The sequence below is a fragment of the Mchenga conophoros genome, linkage group LG4 (assembly GCF_057382185.1).
Source record: "Mchenga conophoros isolate Kocher_MC1m ecotype Shallow Benthic linkage group LG4, M_conophoros_male_GT1.1, whole genome shotgun sequence".
Taxonomy (NCBI): domain Eukaryota; kingdom Metazoa; phylum Chordata; class Actinopteri; order Cichliformes; family Cichlidae; genus Mchenga; species Mchenga conophoros.
In genome coordinates this window covers 31004132-31025687 of record NC_140529.1, presented here as the reverse complement: position 1 = coordinate 31025687, position 21556 = coordinate 31004132, and the positions used below count along the sequence as shown (strand labels likewise).

General features: G+C 40.8%; 1 protein-coding gene across 3 annotated transcripts in view; it reads right to left on the bottom strand.

Annotated features, from left to right (window-relative positions):
• Window positions 1-21556, bottom strand: part of srcin1a (SRC kinase signaling inhibitor 1a) — a 114895-nt gene that overhangs the window by 36210 nt on the left and 57129 nt on the right. For all 3 annotated transcript variants that reach the window (XM_085271754.1, XM_085271752.1, XM_085271753.1), the window contains exons 2-4: window positions 10130-10159; window positions 8881-9242; window positions 2563-2589 (exon numbers count right to left, since the gene is read on the bottom strand). In XM_085271754.1, coding sequence (XP_085127880.1) covers window positions 2563-2589; window positions 8881-9242; window positions 10130-10159 — 419 coding nt within the window. The remainder of the gene's footprint in view (window positions 1-2562; window positions 2590-8880; window positions 9243-10129; window positions 10160-21556) is intronic.

Genomic DNA, 21556 nt, shown 5'->3' with positions numbered 1-21556 from the left:
TGTTTTTCCTCCACCCACAACCTGGCTCTTTTCCCACACAAAAAAAAGTTCACAGCTCTCACTTTTAGAAAATGGAGAGAAAACAGCCCCCTAAATCGATCCATCTCTCACATCCATTTGGCTCTACTTGCTTTTTTCCGTTATTATAGCTTTTCATCTTTTCACACAGTCCCCCAATACTCTCAGAGTCCTTTCTCTTTAGAATACCAGGAATCATCAATGCATGGAACAAAATGCTTTGTAAAATTGCTATAAATTGTAAGTTGTTGCAATAGGTTTGCTTATAAAAGATAGTGATAATAACGCAGTGTTCCTCAAGACACCATATTATAACTGAGAGTGTTAGGTGGGTTTCTGGCCGAGAGAAACAGCAGTTTTGAAACTTTGACAGTTTCATTTCAGGGATATGTTCAGTCATGCGTCACCCACAACTTGTTAATTAGACTTAAAAATGTGTCTATATTTAGCATGCTACAATCCAATAAGATCCCTGGAAAACATATTTATGCCAAAGATGAAACCATGAGTGTATGCAGTCCTTATACTACTTCCATTTGGGGGTTTAATTTGAGCAGGGAGGGTAATTCAGGGAGAATTAGCCTTAGATTAGAGATGATAGCATGAGGGAGCAGGACATGGCTTTCAGAAGCTCTAGTGCAAAATGGAGAAAATTGAACAAGATGAGGCGCCGACATACAGTAAAAGATGTCAACAACAGCCTCTGTGTTAAAATCTAAATATATGATATCTTTAGATTTATGATCACTTGGAGTATTTTGCTTATTTCATTTGACACTATATTAATGCTGCTGCATCTCTGGAACAAATCAATAAATTCTCTCTTTCTCACTACTGTGTTATTAAAACAACCTAATTTAGTGCAAAGCTGCAAAACAACAATACGTGAATAACAAAAAAGCAACTTGCACTAATAAATGCAAAGAAATGAAAACAATCTCTAGTAAATCACTGATAAAGAAAATGTTAATCATGAACTACTTTGACTAAAGAAGAGTTGATTAATTTTAGTTTTTTTCTAAAGCTTTTCTTCTAAACACTTCACAGTTTGTATAACGCAGCTTTCAGTTTCTCATTAACGGTTGGAAAAAAACTAAACATCCCTAAAGGTCAACTTGACTTTGGGGAATACCGATGAGCATGTCATGGCCTTCATTGCTAATCAAGAACCCACATTTTCAAATGCAAATATAATTATTAGTTTCAATTATTATTATTTTGACATCATTTTAACATTTTCATTGGGAATGAGCAGGATGGATAAGATTAGAAATGAGTATATCAGAGGGCTAGCTCAGGTTGACATGATTTGCACATGTGCAGAGGAGAGATAGTGGATATGTTGGGTAACAAATGGATAAAGGATGTTGAATGTGGAGCTTCCAAGCAGGAAAAGAGGAAGATTCATGGATATAGTGAAGGAGGACAAAGGGTTGGAGGCAGATGAATAGCATTCTCAGTATTTCTGCAGAAAATCTTTCAGTCTTGTTATTTCATTTCTCAAAAGTCATAATTGGTTCAATTGATTGTTTCAAATGCTATTTTTCTTCCTCAAACACCCCCGAGCTTTGGCAGCCCACCTGTATGTCCTGCAGAGTTCAAAATCGTTTACTTGTGTGGCACATTTATGTGACAGACAGAACTCTAAATTCATGTTATTCAGAATAAATTAGTTGTGGGAATAGGGGATAAATTGCTTACCCTTCCCCAAGGGTCAGGGCATTTAGCCATTGATATTTAGTGACATTTCCACCTGGTCCAAATGATGCTGAGAGCACAGACTGAGGTCAGAGTACAACTCAGACAAGCCCTGGGCTCTTCCCTCACACATATCAATACCTTCTTTAACCTCTTCTATTTAGATAGTACAACTCCCTGCCTACCACTATGATCTATAAAGTCAGAAAGTGATACACACAACCTTGCATGCAAGCCAGCAATTCAGCGTAAGTGATTTATACAGTCAATATCACTGCCTGTTCTCCAGTGTATATAACCCATGTTTTTCCTTTATAAACCTGTGGATAAAATACATTTAGCATCTTTAGCCATGACTCAAGCTTCTGTGCTAATGCCAAAGCATTATTTCAGTAATGCTTGAGTAGCACATCTGAAATGCATTCTTAATGTCTCACTCAGTAATACGTCAGCAGTGTCACATGGCTGCTATCCATTAATGCCAGCTGACTGAGGTATCATAAATCCAGAGAGATTCATCTTCTGCAGATTAAATGGAGCGGGAGAAGTTTAAGCTGTTGCCACCCCCTGACACCTCTGCCACCACACACACACACCCACACACACCCATAAAGAGACAAAAGTCTCACACACATGCACACACACAGTGCACAGAGAGCCAAGAGATGTCAAGCGAGTTGGATACTGAAGCCAAAGTAGCATGGAGATAGGCTAGTGATGCCTGAGGGTTGAAAGTGATGCCACAGCACAAAGCACACATAGACACATTCAAATGGACACACTAACACACACAACGGACAGGAAAAATGACAAACACACAGGGACACTTGAACTAGCAGCACTGACCTTAAAGCTCCAGTAGTTGGGCTGTTGCTGTGAAGTTTCAGGAAGGGAGACAGAGAGAATAGTTAGATATTTATGTCTCTGCTTATAGCTTAAGTTAAATATAAACAGAATATTGCGCAGAGCAAAGTAAACTAGTTACAAGACAGAGTCACGCTGCAGGCCACAAAAAGTTTTGCATTTTCCTCCAGAAAGCGTCATTTGAACTCATTAATATTACTGACAGCCTCATCTAATAGGGCTCTCTGGAGTATTAAATGATTGGTGTTAATGCAAGTGGTCTCTGTGTTTTGCAAGCACTGGGTTCCAGCGTACCTAAAACAAGATTGCGTTGTTGGCTGTAACTGGTGAAGGTGAGGAAATGAAAAGAGTGAAATCGAATCAAGCAAGCAACCCACTCTGTAGCGGCAACGCTGGCCTCTCTCCCAGACTTCACCACCACAGGCAACCGAGCACTCTGCCTCCCGCTTGCCGTCTCCTGTCTCATCCATTCCCAATCCACCAGCTGCGCTCTTTTCATCAGAACCTCGAAATCTCACCTGCTTATTTTCGCCAGTGCATGCTGTATTTCTCATCTGTCCATTTGCCCTTCCTGCTGCTCTGCCACATACTAAAAGGCGCTCGCATTTTGGCAGAGGTCTCTGGCTTTCTATAAAGCCATAATTACCCCACAGTCAAATCCAGGCCAATCCACTGATGGCTCCAAAATACCTTAAACTGACATGGAAATTAAAAAAAAAAAAGATTGCAAAAGTCCATGAATTTTAATTCTAATCCAAACTGTTATTCTTGTTCTTATTCTTATCTGCAGGCAATTTTCAGTCCATTCAGTCCCCGTTCTCCAGAACCCACATTAGTCTCCTGGCAGATGAATTTTTTTCTTTTTCTTTTTTTTTTAAGCGACAAGTTTTGATTTATGATAGTTGGTGGTTTTTCATTACCCGCCTCCCATTCTAATACAGTCTCAACAAAAGCCAGATTATTTCTGTAAACACGAGAATCAGGGCCAGTGATTACTAACTTATTGCAACCCAAGCTTTCACTTAGTGTTCCCTCACTCTTTTTCAGCTCAGGTGTTTCTGTCACTCCATTTCCTTCCGTCTTCTCTTTTCGTATCGAGATGCAACTGTTTGCTTGGCCTTGACACAGAATGAAGTGCTATAATTAAATTAATACAAAGCAGTAAAGTTTCCTGGGCAAGAAGGTAGCAGCAGTAAACTACTGTGTGCTGAAACCCCCTTTGCAGCTCTTTTCAGTCAGTATACAAGGTGTTTTATGGCTCTGATGAAAACAGGAGAGGAAAACTTTAAATGTTTTGTAGCTACTTTACATAAATGAACAGATAATTATTTTATATTATCAGTTTTGAATTAAAGTGTGAATCTTGAACGCCACACCAACAAAAAGAATAAAAAAAAAATAAAAATCACAAATGCACTAAAAAGACAATAAATGCTTTTTACTTCTAGAGCTATTCTACTAAAATTTTATTATTCTAATGATCAATTATTATTATTTTTCCCAGTACTTTGACTTTTTCCATCAATAGCACACATGATGGCTCGATGGTGTAGCGGTTCACGCCATCTAACAAGCAAAAGATCCCATCCCAGCAGGAGACAAATCCTTTTGAGGGTGTGTCAGGAAGTGCATCCAGCGTAAAAAAAAATCTGCCAAATCAAACGTGCCGAGTGGGTCCCTTGTGAATAAAGGAGCAGCTGGAAGCAGCCACATCTACAGCACTCACGGAAATCATGTCTATATGGTTACCTAAAAATAAAAAGTTGCCAGAATAGCAAAATTTAATTGATTTTTTTTAGACAGAAGATACTGTATATACACACAAACAGGCTGGAGAGGGGGGAGCTAAATATCAAAATACATTTCCATGTTTCCCTGATATCTACGCTGCACTGATTGTACACTTCTCTTGAATAATAAAAGTCCATTTAATATGTTTTGGAAGTATTTTGAGACTTTTGCAACATATTTTAAATCTTGCTTTTCCTGACGTCTGGCAGGAGGTTCAGGCTGCTGAGGTCCCGATAGACTCAATAGACTCAAGGACAGCTTTTACAACAGGGCAATGGCCCTAATCAGTGCAAACAGCTGACCTGATTGACTACCTCCCTGGACTTTTTTTGGGGGGGGAACAACAATAACAATAATAATATTTATAAAAAACAACGTGCAACAATAATTAATGTGCAATAATAACAGTGTGCAATACACAAAGACTTATTCTTCATTTTATTACTAAGTTAAGTTACTGTGATGTGTTGTGTTGTGTTGCATATAGTGCCAACGTGCGACAGTTTTCCAAGTTCATCAAACTATTGTACTATGTATGACTGTACAATGACAATAAAGAGTTATCTTATCTTATCTTTAAATCAGCATGTAGTTTGGACTCAGCATTAGTCTTGGGATCGACTGCACCAACCTACCAGAACATCCCAAAAAGGGAAAAATATCCATAGCTCAGAATATCTGCGCCATTCATTACAAATCTGTGTTTTGTTATATATGATAGTCAACAGCTTTAGAAGGCTGCTCTAAAATTATTCAGGTTTCGTGAAGTGGCTGCTGTCTTTGAGTTCATCTGTGCTTGTCTCTTCTTTTTTTATACTGCATCTCCACTATATAAACAAAACCTGCTTGGAGCTTACACAGTATACAATACAAAAATGGTTTAATAATCCTGTGATATGGGCCGAACAACAGTAACAAACTAACCACCTAAAAAATGAAAGACTGAAACCTTTAAATCTCACTCAAAGCATTGTGTGCCATTTTGTTATTTTATTCTCCAAGTAATGTTTTGCTAGTGTAGAGTGGAGTTGTTCTAAGTATAATTTTAAATGTGTATGACTGTGCTTAGGCTCACTGGCTCTGAGACAAGTGGGACGCAAATTTATATGGCGCTTAATCTCTACCCACGCTTCTTTTTCCCCGTGGTATATAAATTTCTACCAACATGTCAAAGCAGTTGCTAGAGAAAATGACTCTTTGGTGTGATGTCCCCTGCCAAACTCTAATGCCTTATATTGTTGCTGTCCATAGAAAACCACTCATCTTCAAAGTCCACAGGATTAAATTAACCAACATTGGTGATAATAAAGAGAAAACTCTTTGTGGATGATTTTAAAAAGTTCTCGTTGTTCACAGGAACACACTGGATTTGTAAATCATCTGGTCAAAAAGCAGACTCTCAGTTAGAGATTGAAGGTCAGTGATAAAGTGGGTCGCTTTTGGGGATATGCCAATACACAATCCTTCAGGACTGGACTTAAACTGAACTTCAATACCTGATCATGAGTCCATCATTTATTAACTGTAGCCACTGAGTTTTGTCCTTGACAATTTGTCGAACTGACAGGAGCTCAGGGGCAGCACCGGTGCATCATAAATAATTGCTGTTCATTTGTTCTGACAACCTTAATGATTTTATTTTCCCACAAAGCTGAATGACTCAGAGGCTTGGCTTTAATGGTGCAGAAGTGATTTGTGGTCTTGTGTGTCTGTCTCTTCCCAGTGTTTCTCTGTTTGTTGCTTTAATGAGGCTAACTCACACTAAAGTAAACACATTTTTATTGTTCTTTAACCGTTGCTCTGCTCTGACAGCTGCAGATACACTTCACTTGGACTTTGATTTGCAAATATTCGAATGTGAATGTGAGAGAGAGCAAACTGGAGAGGGCTTATTTCAATGTAGATTATTTCTCTTTAGCAGTTCTCCATCCAGGCAATAATCACTGCCATTAAAGAACATCTTCTGGGAAGAAATCATATTCAACACCTTAGCCTATAGTGCCAGTCGTTATCACTCTAATCCCAGATGAACAGATGACAGAGTAACTCTTGACTGTAGCTCTGCTACTTAGCTCAAATCTACACATTGTCATTTTTTAACTTCCACTTGAATTAAATAGGCTGCAAGCCCCACTTAGACAAAGTTACTGATAGATGTTTGAACTTAGGGCTGGAGGGTTAAATGCATTTTTCACTGCAAAGTTAAGACATCTATATATTTACGCATAAGCTTGTGTTTGTGCACTTACTGGGGTTAACCACAGAAATCTAACAGAAGGACTTAGTCTCGCAGAGTGGAGCGCTGCATTACCTGACCTGCATGTAAAACAGGCTGCACTCGCTCCACCCCTCCTCCACCTCTGTCTCTTTCTCATGTCGTCATCCTCTCTGCACCCCCGCCCCCCTCAAATCAACCCTTCTTACTCTTTCTCCCTCGATCCTCCTCCAGTCCGGTGTTGTGTCTAAACATCACAGCAGCTTCTCCGTCTCTCTCTCTTAAAAACGCACACATTAATCAGCAAATTACTGCTCAAACAGAGACACAAAGGACGCTGTGAACAGCTTATACATCAGCCCCCGTGTAGCTTGCTTTGTGAGCATATGCACGCCGTCTATACAACCACAACAAGCACAACAGGTATGCACTCTAATCCCAGCGAGCACATGCCCTCCCAGAAACACACAAACACACAAACTCTCTGCGGCAGCCTCCAGTTTCCAGTCTCATCTCACCTGCAGTGCACCTGTGCCTGTCCACCACTCCAGTCATCCCAGGCTGTTCGTCAGGTACAGTGAATCCTCATCGTGCTTTCGCCTGTCTCTCCCTCCCTGAGCTTCTCTTACCCACCTCCCTCTCTTTCACTCAATCTCCCTCTCTCACTGTCTCGCTCTACAGTTGCACATGCGGCGGAAACTCTTTATTTAATTCATTACAACACCAGCCGATTAACTCCTTCGCAGATGGGTGGCTGGGTCCTGCTGGTGCTGGCTAATTGAGCAGTGGGCTGCTTCACAGGCTGCTGCGCTCCTCTCCAGCTCCTCCTCCCACCCTCCCTCCTTCCTTGCTGTCCATGCTCTGCAAAACCACAAGATGACAAGAAATCCTGGGCTCTGCTGCTTCCTTCCCTGAGTGAAAATGCCCTGTCACCTATGGATCTGTCCACTCCACAGGCTGACACTTAATTTGAGAAAAACACCTACCTTGAGCTTATTATTCCCCTGTCTCTTCTGGATTCATTGCACAATTCATCCCTCTCTACACAACCTGACCTTTGCAATGCGATATCCCCACCTACCATACATGGGAGAGGTTACCAAGGCAACTACGGACTCCACCTGCCGTTCAACCACCCTCCCGCTCGCTCGCTCACTCCGTCACTCTCTTTGATTCTTTCCCTTCGCCCCTGATGTGCTTTTCTTGTCACATCATTACACTAAATCTACCCGGTTTTAACACAGCAGCTGCACTGGAACACAGAGAGCATGTTTCTGCGTAGTGTGTGTGAGACAGAGAGCCATGAAACTGGTCAAAGCATGAAGCACATTTAGAAAGGGGAAAACAAAAAGCGAGGAGAGCAGAGGAGAAAGATTATTTCGATGTGTCCGCACCTTAGCAGAACCCCTGCTCTGGTCTGAACCCCTCTTCTGAAGGCGGCACCATGCTGAGTAGCATCCTGTTGCAGCACCTCCGGCTCGGTTCTTTGATCATTGTATTTTTTTAATCAGGGTTTCAACATTTTGTGCTAATTTGAGAGGACATCTCTCATCTTTAACTCTATGTAAAGTTTTGCTACTTCTTCAAGAAGTAAAACAAAACAAAGCATTTTATAATGACACCTGTTACACCTACAAAACTACCTGACGCACCTCTTTCACGTCTTTTCTATCTAGGTCGGTGTCAAACTGCGTGCTCGTTTCACTGTTGATATCACCAGCAAGATGCTTGTTTTTTTACCATTTAATAATCCATTTAACTCCACCTAAGTAATGGGGCATTCTGTGTGTACAGACAGCATGGTTTTTTTTTTTGTTTTGTTTTTTGGTGATGTCACCCACTGAGAAAACAGTAGTATGTCCTGAATTAAAAGCAGCACCTGCCAAAAAAGCACCATAAATGGAGTAAAACCCTGCAAGCTGGTTCAAGGCAAGCAACTTGAGCTGCGCTACGTCATACAAACGTAACATGATTCACGTCCTGCTGTCGTATATCAATAACACTGTCCCCATTTGATGGTGTATTTATACTTTTCTCTCCCTATAACAAATCAGTGCTGCTGGAGCCCTGCACCCACCTGTTGGCTCCCCTATCACTCCCAAATTTCTGCGCGTGTGATATTTGTGGGGGAAGAGATGTTCTCTGGGCTAAGATACCAAATTCTAGCTCTGCTGCTGTAATAAATTAGTCATTTCAAGCTTGAGTTGTCTTTTGGAAGTATCTCTGGAAATGGCAACAAAGTGAAAAATAGAAACAGTCGCAAGTACATTAACTAATAAATTAATATTAATTACTTGTTCTCTTGCAGATCGCTCTGATGTACCCCTCATGCTGGCGTGGGAGGGTGAGGGCGACGGTGGGTTGTGGTGAGGGCTGTGGTGTGGATGCTGAAGCTGCTGCTGCTGCTGCTGCTGCTGTTGTTGGTACTTGCTCTTCAGGTGATCCATGAAGGCGTCCCTCTTGCGTTCCATGTCAGCTTTGTGCAGGTTGGTCAGGGCCTCCAGGCTCTGCGCCGCACTGACTGTGTGCCGGTGCTCAGACGTATGCACCAGACCAACATTGGAGAAGCGCCGAGCATTGTTCCCCAGCGTCCGGTATTCCCGTGGATATTCCAGGTCATCTCTTGAGATCATGTGACCGCCAACACGCTCGGGATCTAAGAGACGAGGAAAGGGAGGACAAAGGAAAGGGAGAAAGGGAGGAAAGAAGGGTGGGAAGTATGCAGGAGAGAGGTGAATCATCACCCACACAAGCATGCAGAAAGATTTTAAGGTGGAGACGTACATACACACAGCAGGCACACATAGGTGGAAACAAATGAAGCAGAGAAGGAGAGTGGAAATATAAGGTACAAGAGAGAGCGAGAGAGAAAGAGAGAGAGAAATGGGATGGGATGTTAGACTATTTGCCACCAGGACAGAGCAGTTCCTTGCAGAATTATTGATTTCAAATGCTGAGGGAAGAAAAATTAGAAAAGTAAAATGCTTCTGCGGTACATCAAAGGAAGAAGCTCAAACTGAATTTGTTTTGCTGGATATTCCATTGTGATATGCCTGCTTGTCATCTTAAGTGGCTTTCATTGTTTTCTTGGAGAAACAGTGAAAAACAAACTACTGAAAATTGAGGTGACTGAAAGTCACATGGGAACATGAAGAGAACAGCATTTTCATTTCTCTCACTGTTCTTGTCCTTCCTCACCAACTCCTGTCGATCTGTGTGAGCATGCCCTCCATCCCATAACCCCGTGAGACATTTTCTCTACATATTCTTACTGTCTCTGCTGAAAGGTACTGATCCGGCTGTCCATTTTTAAGGAGGTGCTTCAAACTGACAGCCCTTGGCCTTTTGTCAGCTCTCTAACTGACAGACAACACAGCCCAAGGTGGAAGGAAAGAAAAGGACAGAAAAGGAGACAGTTGGAAGAAGACAGTGCGATTACACACATACACACACACACACACACACACACATAATTGTGTGACTTGAATCATGAATGAATGATGGTGCGATAAAGAGCAGAGAACCTTTCAACCAGTAAGTTACCTTGCTTAGGAAAACAGGCCCCAGCGTTGGCTAGAAGAGAAACATGCCAAAGGTTAATATATGTGTTTGTGCACAGATGTGCAACCAAACACACCAGAACACATGACCATCAGAAAAGGGCTATCAAGAAATGATAGCACTTCGTCTGAATTACGATAAGTTAATGCATTATATATGCATTGTGATGTATTCATAAGGGTTCACATATGGTGAAATGGCTTTCTATGAATGCTAATAGTGTCTGACGGTAACTTGCAGAATGGTGAATGACTACAATCATGAATTTTACACAGAAATAATGTTTCCTAAAACTCCAACACATTTAACTCTAACAAAATATTAAACGTCAGCAGGTAGACAAGCATTTTTCTTTTCAACTCGATAATAAAAACTAATATTATTTAAAGTAAAAGCATGAAAAGTGCTGAGGCTTAATAGGGCTGAATGAAGTGCACCATATGTACATTAAATTCACATCAGCAACATTAGCACGAGCTGAACAAGTGAGCAGCGGAGGGAGGCTCCTCGGGGCAGAAGCAACAAATGGACTGTTAATGAACGCACAAGTGACGAGAAAGCCGGCCAGATGGAGGCTCCGACGCTCTCTGGTGGAGAAACCTTAACACAGAAGGAGTCTGTTAAGAGCCGAAGGTCTGTGATCACTCCATGGCAGCTGCAATCAAACCGTGCACTCATTGTGAACCCATTTCTCACTCTCTTCGTTCGCCGAAAGATTCTGCACTTAAGTGTGAACTGCTGTCTCAACACCCCGCCCTACCACCCCGCACGTTATGAAGTGCTGATAAACTGAACAAGCAAAAGGCAAAATGGACTGACCTCCGAGCTAATAGCATTAGCATTGAGCTCTCCACTGCACACCAAGGCTGACGGCCATACTCATTTGGCCCCCTCTCAGTTTCCCAGATCTCTGGTTTACACCTCATTAGGCTGGAGCTTATTGTGCATCAGCTAACAAGGACCTGACTCAAGGGCCCCATTACAATGGCTGGCAAAGCTGTGCCTATGTAGTATGGCTTATTATGCAACTGAGTAGCAGCGTTGACAGTGAAAAGCTGAGTACACTAGGCTGCCTATAGACAGGCATAAAACTAAGAAGAGAACGAAACATCAGCAAACATTTATAGTACAGCCAAGAGTTTTATAGAGTCCTATAGACTGACTGTGAAACTTTTCACAGTGAATACCCCCTCAAAAAACATTTGGCTCTTCGAGTGCCATCATTACAGCCAGTATTAAAATACAGTAGATATATAGTATATCTACTATAATTAGATATATAGTAATAGTATTTTTACTTGAAGTTAAGACAACACATGGGAAAACATTTAGGACATTATCACTACACGGTTGTTCTCTAGAATGATGGTGTAAGCAACTAAACTGGCCTGTATATGATTTTCTTTCTTTCTCCTGGAAATTAAGTTTAAAAAGTGGGGATAATTTTATGATACTCCTTTGCTAGGCATGTTTTCACGTCTGATTATCAAGAATCTGTCAACTACAGAGGAGTTTCCTTAGGCTTATGTATCTCAGGGAAACAAGATGAGTGTAGAAATGTTTCCTATCTTCAAAATGAGTTCAACAGATGTCAGATAATTGGAAATTCTTTAATATCAGGTCTGTATTCAGACCAATATGCTATGTGGCTGTGCATATGTTTTAGTAAGATTTTATGTCATAGCAGAAGTCAAATGGCTTGCAAACGTCAGCCAAAATGAATAACTCAGTATTTCTTTGTAACACTCGTTTCAAATCCAACCCAAAAACTTTCCAAACTGCAGTTTGTGGATATTCTTTGCAAAGCTGTACACAAAGCCCTCCATCTTAAAAACAGCGGGAGTAAAAGTTGTGTGGGCAGGAGCGTAAGAATAGAAAATGGAAACAGGTTATTCATCTTTACTTTCGTCATTCTCAGCCAATATATTTCCACATAAGCTGGCAGACAATAACCCTGACAGCCAAAACAATCTGTAAAAGCCCACGCAATGGCAGCATCATTTAAACACACATAAAAAGACGGGTTGGGGGAGGATTTCTAGTGTACACTATATAACAAGAAAGCACTTTCTGTCACAAAGTCTGGGTCTGCAGCACACCAAATTGCAACTACAAAGCGCCTCCGGGAAAAGTTGCAGGATGTTGGTCAGCTAAAAAACAGAGGACTTGAATGACAACAGGAGCCTGCAATGAGAACTGATAAGATCTGTGAGCCCAATGAGGCCTGAGCTGCATTACCAAGATAGAGGCCACAGTCAAGTGCATTAACCTGTCTAAATAAAAAGAGCCTGCTGCGGCAAGCTCAGAGAGATAACACAAGACAAACAGAGGAGAAGAAATTACAATCCTGGAAAAATAGATACTATAATACAGTCCAAAAAATCCCAACAAAAAACAACTAACAACAAATACAGCCTGATTGCACAGTCCAACTCCAGTGATGTTTCTCCCGGTTTATGCAAAATGCATGAAGTCTGAAACTATCTTCCATCAGTGAAGATTTTTCTACAAATTACAGATTATGCATAAAAAGAAAGTTGCTTAAAAAACAGGGCTCATACTAGTCATTTCCCCCCCATAATCACCTCATCCTCCTTAACGTTTCTCATCTATCTTTAAATGTAGGCAATTTCAGTTTCTGATGAGGTATTTGCCAAACCACCCACAAAAACTATTAAGAGACATACATGCATAATATTAATCTCTATCACTACAACCAAATTCTGGACTGTATACGAAAACGTGTTCTTACAGCCACCCACTGAGCTGGAGTTTCAGCTCAGGAAGAGAACTTGCTACTCATCATATGCAAAGACATATGGTATGGAGAATCAGGAGAAGGGGTTTGGATTCGCTTTTTGCTGGATTTGGAAGAGGCAGCCTGTGCAGCTTTATATTTTCGGGATGTTAAACATGTGGGTCAGAGAGAGCAGGGGGTGTATGAGAAGTTTTAAGTCCCACAGCATGATAAGAGAGCTGCAAGGTGCAAATAATCAGAGCTCTGGATTCCTTAATAGCTAAATCTAATTTCACAGGCACTTCAAAACACTTGAGTCTGCACATATTGTGCCATATGCAGGTGCAATTTAAGGCTTCTGAATAAGCATTGTTTGAGAGGATACAAATATGAATAAACATTCTTTTGACATAAAAAAAAACCATGATGCTTGCAGTTAAACAGTATTTTGGAGATGCAGTTATTGATAAATGTGGAGCATTTCTCCTTTAATCAATAATCATTTGGTCTGCACAATGTCAGAAAAAAATGAATATTTCTACTATCATTTCCAACAGTTAAAGGTGATATCTTTAGTTTTCGAAAGTACTCTGGTGAAACACTAAAGAAGCTAAAATGCTATCATCTAGCTAAACAAGTTAATCAGTAACTAACTGAGGGATTGCTTGTCTACTTATTTAGGTGGCAGTAAGAAACAGGAGGAAAGAAAGCTATTTTTCCTATCTGTGAAATGTGAAATAGTTAACCCTTTAAGACCTACCATAGAACCAAGTTCGCCAGAGCTTATATTATATTTTTACATGCTGTGGAGCCATTTTTGGGAGCATTTCAAGTTGCTATACATCAATACAACCATTATAGCCCAAACTTTAATAATATGTCTGCATTAGGTGCATAGTAATTACATAAATTGCAAAAAAGTGCAATAAACTACAAAAAAATTGAAAATCGTTTTTGTTTTTTTAACATATATTTCTAGTTAGAGAAATTTAAGAGGCTCATCCCTCAAAACTGTAAATACAAAAAAGTTGCACAAACTAGTTTCCCACCACAGGAAATTTATTTTGAGTGTCTTCATAGTTTTATTTTTGAAATACACCAATTTTTATACACTGCAGGAAAAACGAAAATAAATATTATAGTGCAAATTTGCAAAATAACAGCATATGCATCAAAATAAACTATTTCCAGCAGTGCAATATGAGTCCTAAGCATCCCAGAAACGACACAGAAAGTCATAAACTCAAACATAACTTTTTAAAACACAAGTATAGGCTCATAAGGCCCCGATCGTAAAAAAACTACATTTCCGCAAAATGACGTCACTTCCGGTTTCGGGCAGGTCATGCGGTCATGTGATAGTTCGCGCTGATGGACGTAGGAAGTGTTACAAACAGCTGATCGGATCGGCGAAGCGTGTTTCTGGAATATCATGTTTTTGTTGCTGCAAGTGATTTTTATGCAGTTTTTGCAAAGCTATATGTGGAAGGAAACTGTGACCTAGGACAAGCTGATGGCATAAGATGTAAGTACAACTCCTCCGGTTTCATATGCAAAAAAAATTATTGCGCTAGCTTACGTGGTTGCAGAGCTACCGGGATTTAAAAATAGTTACGCAAAATGGAGCGTGCCCGCTCCGATCGGCTGTAAAGGGTTAAAGTATGAAGTATTTTCTAAGTTACTTTGTGTCTGAAAACTCTGGCACATGCTTTTTTCTAGTGTTTTTCAATAGTCTCGACTGTGCATTTTCAGACAGCAAGAAGCAGAAGTGGCAAGAGGGAATAAATTAACGAGTAAGTGTAGCAATAGCTAAGAAAAACTCAATCATCTCTTCTAATTGGCCCTCTGGCCCTGTTGTTGCTATCAAAAATATTTTTTAGAAGTGAAACTTCTTTTGATTTTTGAAGTAAGTATTTATTTTTATAACTCAATGTCCTCCCTATGCAGACGGTTGGGAAAACAAGGCGAGCACTTCCCTGTAAAGGCAATCTAATTTACTGCTACCAAGGCAAAGCTCTTTGCGGAATGCCGGCTGCGGCAGGACAGACTAGTTGATTATTAAACCTGTGAAAAAGTGGGGAAGATGTAAAATTAAGCAGAAGTAGGTAAAAAACTGCAAATTGCAAATCCGGCTCGTCTGTTGAGGCTAAAGGCAAAAGGAAATTTGCAAAGCCTAAAGCTGTTAGCAATTTTAACTCGGTGCACTCCAGTGGGAACACTTAAAACAAACAACCAGAAGGAAAGAAGGGCATGTCAGGATTAACTATAACCTCATGAAAACCCAACAATCAGGACATTATAAACCCTGCAGGTCACAACTCAAGAAAGAGGCTATATCTCCATAATGAATAAGCCGTAAAAAGAGTACTGTGAGCTGCATTATCAAAGATAGAACAAGGGTGGTTAAAAGTCAGGTAAGGTTAAGATGAGGTAAAATGCAGTCGCTACTGATTTTCCAACTGCAACAAGTGACTTGTGTCACAGTGATTGCAAGCTGTCACACATCTTGAAATCTACCGTAGCTGATATGAAGGCAACCATTTGAGTTTCATTGAATACAGCGCCAAAAAATGACTATGAACTTGTAAAAATAACCCCCCCTTCTCTCTTCTCTTGCTCTCTCACTGTTTGCGTCTGCTATACACTTAGAGCGATCAGGCTCCGGGTTAAAACACACACACACACATATAACCCAGCAGGCATGTGCTATTCAGTTTTTTCTCTCCATTAAGGTAATCTCTAAAAGCTCAGAGGCACTGCTGTGCCAGGAGAGGAGAGTTAAAAGGGGTGAAAATGACGGCTGGGCAGAGAGAGCAAGCCATCAGGAGAAAGTCAGCCTGCCTGTCTGAGCTGCTGGATGGAATAACAGGCCAAGGCAATCATAAGGCTCCAGACAGCCTCACATATAACTGACAGAGACAACTGTAATCTGTTGCGCCACACAAAGCGATGGGGGGGACGCCTACTTGATCATTAAAACATGTACAATACAAAGCAACACGCCCATCTTTTCACCTTTTGCCCTCCACTGTCTATCTATTATCTGTGCCTCTCTCCCACCCACAAACCCAGCAGCCTCTAACTTTGTTTCCGTGTCAAACTTGGGAATACTACAGAGGCAGCCAAGTTAAAATTGCAGCAGTAATGTGGATCCAGCAAAACACCTGTTAATACACAAAGGCACACAATCGAGCAATTAGAGCACGCTACGGCTCCTCTGAAACATCTCCGGGGCCGTCTGTGGCTGCAAACGACAAATGTGTGTGTACTCAACTGGAGGATGAATGCGAGAGATGGAATATAAGTGTGACAAAGACATTCTGGAAGGGGAGGAGAGACCTGGGGAGAAACAGGTGGTGGTAGCTAGCGTATTGCATCTCTTTGTTTCACTTATCGTTCTGGTAAAAGCTGGCTGTCTTTTTTTTTTCTTTCAAAAATAACAGCAGTCCAGCAGCAGGTGAGAAAGCCTCTTAATTACAGCCTGTTGTCGAACCCGGTCAGGCAGCATGGTATTGCCACTGGGTGTGAGGAAGACACTCCAAACACACTACATTACATCAGTGCTGCTACATTTACCTCACTGGGGAGCTCTACAATAGGTTGCCAGATGGAGACAGGCAGGCGTGTTAGAGTTAAGAGAGAGCTGATGAAAAATACGTTTGGCGAGAGATACTTCAAAGAGCTGCAACCTAACCTCGAATCTCAACAGTGTTTTAGCTCATTTACAACAGCCAAACAACAATTTTAAGTAAATCCACCACACAGTATGTCTGGTTGCAGTTACAAAGTTTGATTTAAAGTGTGTACATCACCAAAATGATCCTTAAACTTATCCTTATAGGCCATAAAGAGACACTTTGGGAAAAGATTTTCTACTTCTTATCAAACCAGAGTGCGATTAGAAAATTACATATTTTAATTCCAGTGAATCAAATCTGTAAATTAAGGAGTAAATAGCAACCCTATACCAATGAGTCCAGTCAACACGGACTGTGATTGAACTTGTTATAAAAATCCCCCGGCTGCACTGCTGCCAAATGAAGCAAATGAAATCCTACAACCATTTTAGTCACAGCAGTATGAGGCCGCCTCTTCACTGAATGTGCCACGCTCAGTAACCTTCGAAGGGTCCAAACCACCGGAGAGGAGATAGAGATACATATAAAAACTAACAGTGAAATGAAATTGATAATATTATGGTGACAACTGATAGTCTGGGTTTAGAGACACATTACATCTCGAGTAGAACGCTAGAAAAAAACAACAATAAAAAAACCCAAAGAGGACATTGTACACTCTCAGTATGAATGACAGAGATGCCCGAGTCATCATAACATCTTAAACAAGCTGCTGCTGACAATACAACCTCTGGCAGGGCGATGTAATGAGATTGGCCCGTTGCCACATATACAGTGTATAAACACTGGGCACAATCAGCTGCACACACATAGCAGAGCTTGGCACAAACTGGTAGATGGTGTAGAAATCTGCAGACCACCTTTTAAAGTATCTGCATGGGTCCATCCTGTAAATGATGATGCATTATTATAGCTAATAAGATTCCTCATTGATCGCTGTTGCAAATGTGTCTTCCTGACTGATCCTGCCCACATGGAGATCAGAGTACAGTTTCAGTAACAGAGGAGTAAATGGTTCAGGTAAGTTTCTTCAGACATCAGGAATGTGGACTCCAGTTGAAACGCTAAAATCCAGGTCTATTTTCTTTTCTACTGATTTAAGGAGGAGTGTTAATGTATAACCACAATGACCTGACTCTACTGTATGCAGAGAGCAAACAACAGGAATTGTGTGGACCACATCTGGTTTGGTAGAAAAGGTCCTGTATACACTTTTCTCTCGCTTACTACACTCTCTAAGTGGCACCTGAACAGTTAAATACCAAATGGAGTTTTTGCCTTGTCCCTCTAAAATAGCATGATGCAATACACTGCTGAGCCTTTGAGTCAAGTAATGAAAGGAGCAACAAAACAAAGCATAAAAAAACAGCATCGCCTGTGGCCTTATCCAACTGTTTTTTCTTGTTTTCATTAGACGAATGCAGCACACTGAACTTTGAAACAATGGACGTCACTGCATGCAGAATACTGAATTTCCTTTTAAGGATTTAAAACAATCAGTTATTTTCCACGGCTGCATTTTCCTTTTCTTAAATTCATAACTGGGTGCCAATTTAGTTTACCGATTAGTAGCAGGTGACCCAAATGCTAAAAGGCTATAATGCAGTTGCCTGGGTGTGAATCGGCCTCAAAGACAGTCACTGCAAGTCTTCCCCTGGTCTTTCTCACATTCTTCTCTTTGCTGTTCTATCACAATAAAAGCCAAAATGTCTCAACTTTAAGAAACCAGGTTCTAGGTTTGAACCCACTGGTCCCCTCAGGCCTTTTTCTGGGGATTTGGCGTGTTTTCTTATTGCATGCACTGATTCAAGTGGAGTCCAAAGAAAGGTCCTCAAATTAGATCCACTCCGTGTGCCTAAATTGGCTTCAGGTGCAGCAGCGAGCATGAAATGTTGTCTGTTTCTTTATATTAGCCCTGTGATGGACTGGTAATCTTTCACCCTATGGCATCTGGGATAGGCTCCACTCCTCCTGCGACCCTGAACTGGATAAGCAGCTAAGAACATGGAAGGAAATAAAGATGGAAATGAAAAACCTCGAGATATAGTGGCATAATAAATCACGCCTTGAAAAAAGTAAAACTGAACACCAAACCACCAAACAAAAACATAAAGGATGGAGCTTTATACAAGTTAATGTGATTGTAGAGAAACAAACTATTTCGGGAGAGAGAAAGGGGACAGAGGCAAAATCCAAAGTTTTCCTGAGGGTTTCAACATGACTGTTTATCTTGCAAACAGGCCAACTCTGGCAAAGGCAAATGGATGACAACACTCATCCAATCAGGATCTGCCAGCTGTCCTCTTATCTTGCTCTCATATCAATAAATAAATCTCTCTAAGAACACACATGAACCGCTTGAAAAAAAGAGGTGCTCCCACTAAAAGCATTCAAGCTGCTGCATTGCACAACCATGTCTGAAGGACAGGGGGAGCCATAGTTAAAAATTAGAAAGCGGGAAGTGAAACGTTGCTAGAGGTCGCAGATAACAAAGGAAGCACCATAATGGCTGACAATAACTCTATCTTAAATTGGTTAGGTCTAATGGGTCATTATCTGCCCCACAGGCCCTGTTTTATTAACAGCAGGACACACCTGCACACACACAGTCACATATCCACATATCCAGATGCTTGCTAGAGTTTATAATGCAGCACACCCTAACTATAACATGACTGATGATGTGAAATCTGGTCGAGTAGCTGAGGCAGCAATGAAAATCTGAGGATATAAAAGGAAGATTTAAGAAGCCTTCGCTATCTGTGTTGATAACCTGAATGTTTACATATTCATAAGATGAGCAGGGTTATAATAACAGAGGGGGCAAGACGGGATGAGAGCAGTACTAAGAGAGCTATAAAGCTTTTTACAGCTGTGCTTCTATGTGTTCCTACTTTAGACAATGCGGACTGTAAAAAGCTATTAAAACATACATAAAGACCACTATAATCATGGTATATATAATAATGAAGCAAATAACTGGTGTAATAACTAAGAATGACCACCCAACCATACTGCTCTACAGAGCTCCTATTTTATATTGCACATCATTTTCCTCTGATCTCAACTTTCATATTCTCCTGGCATCCTGGATGTAAAAATAATGTAATGTCTGAGTGGTAGTTCTGTCAGCTTCTCTCCCTGCTGCCAGCGGCCAAAAAAATCTATTATCCCAGCGTTAAAGGAGAGCGCCACCCATATTACTCGTAAAAGTCTTTTCAAATGTTTGTGGGAGTACCACTGAAAAACACAGAGGGGTCTAAACCCTATAACTTAAAAAAATCTGAGGCTGAGAAGCTAGAAAGGCTATGTAAGCTGTTGGTGGTCTAGTTGCACGATAGGTAGCGTTCTGCTGCATCAATTTTGATGTATTTTTCCCCTCCTTCGTGGCAATATAGGAGGGGAATGCTGGATTCACTGGCGTGCACTCTTATGTAAATACACCTTTGTAATCTCTGAGGGCCACCCACAAGCACAATTATAGGAAGTAGTGTTAGAAGCACATACATTTTTAGAAATAGATTCAAGCAGAAGAAGTGAATTTCTTGTTATAGTACAGACTGATGGTTCATTAAGTTTGCTTTGGACAGGTCAGCGTGCTTTCCTGTTTCTTTGCTCCACAGGCTGGCAGCATCAGGCTGATTTCAAAACATCCATCTGCAGGTATGTCAACAGTCTCGGTAAGACACCCGAGGTAAAAGTGAGAGATGTGGAATGGCTCTTCAAAGATACCGCAAGAACCAGCTTTCAACTTCTAAAATGCTCCTTTGGGTAAAACCAGCAGGTACACAATGAAAAGAGTTGTGAAATAAAAGACGACTAACATAAAAATGCTTGTACATGATGGAAGTGTTGAGGGTATTCTTTCCTCGGGCGAGAAATCATTCTTCTTCTCTGCAGTGATCAGACAGGATGAATAATATTAAATTAAATAAATTACCAGATTGTTGAAAGCTCTTAAAAGGTAACAAAGAAAATGCATGCTGAGGTGACAAAGACAAAGGAATTTACCCATGATATTGTTTGAATAGAGCTAATATACCTTCTCCAGTAACAATGAGTGTGATCTTTTAATGACTTACAGTTGACTAGAATAGAATAGAATAGAATAGAATAGCCTTTATTGTCATTGTACAGAGTACAACGAAATTGGAGTGCCACTCCCTTGGTGCAAGTTTCAATAATAAATATAAATGTAAAATATAAAAAGTACAAAAAAAACAATCGTAAGTACTCAAACAATAGTATGTACAATATATACAGGATAGCAGCATTAATATAATGACAGTATGAATAGCAGCATAATATAATGACAGTGACGGTATGGAATAGGTTCAATTGTTTTTGTGCTTATTTACTACGGTGATAGCTCTGGGAAAGAAGCTATCCCTGAATCTGTTTGTCCTGGTTTTATGTGACCTGTACCGTCGGCCTGACGGTAATAGTTCAAACAGTTGGTTGCTGGGGTGAGAGTGGTCCTTGATGATATTGCCAGCTCTGCTGAGGTACCGAGAGTTTGCAGTGACCTCCAGGCTGGGCAGAGAGCAGCCAGTGATCTTCTGGGCTGTGTTGATGACCCTCTGCAGTACTTTCCTGTCTGCAGCTGAGCACCCTGCATACCATGTTGTTATGCCGTACGTTAGGATGCTCTCTATGGTGGCTCTGTAAAATGTCACCAGCAGCCTCTCCTCCAGGTTGTTCCTCCTGAGCACTCTCAGAAAGTGGAGACGCTGCTGGGCCTTTTTAACCACCGCTGTAGTATTTGCAGTCCAGGAGAGGTCATCAGATATCTGCACGCCCAGAAACCTCATGGAGTGTACCCTCTCCACACAGCTACAACCCTTATTAATTTATTTACACTGAATAAACGCTAACAAATGACGCATTCCACTGCTAAAGAAACACAGCACTGCATAGGCAAGCAGGGTAACTGCAAGCACTTACTACTGTTTCTTCTTGTTATTGTATCTAATTAAACAGTCGGCCCCAAAATAACATCATTAATAAGATTATGCCTATTCTAATATCAATTTA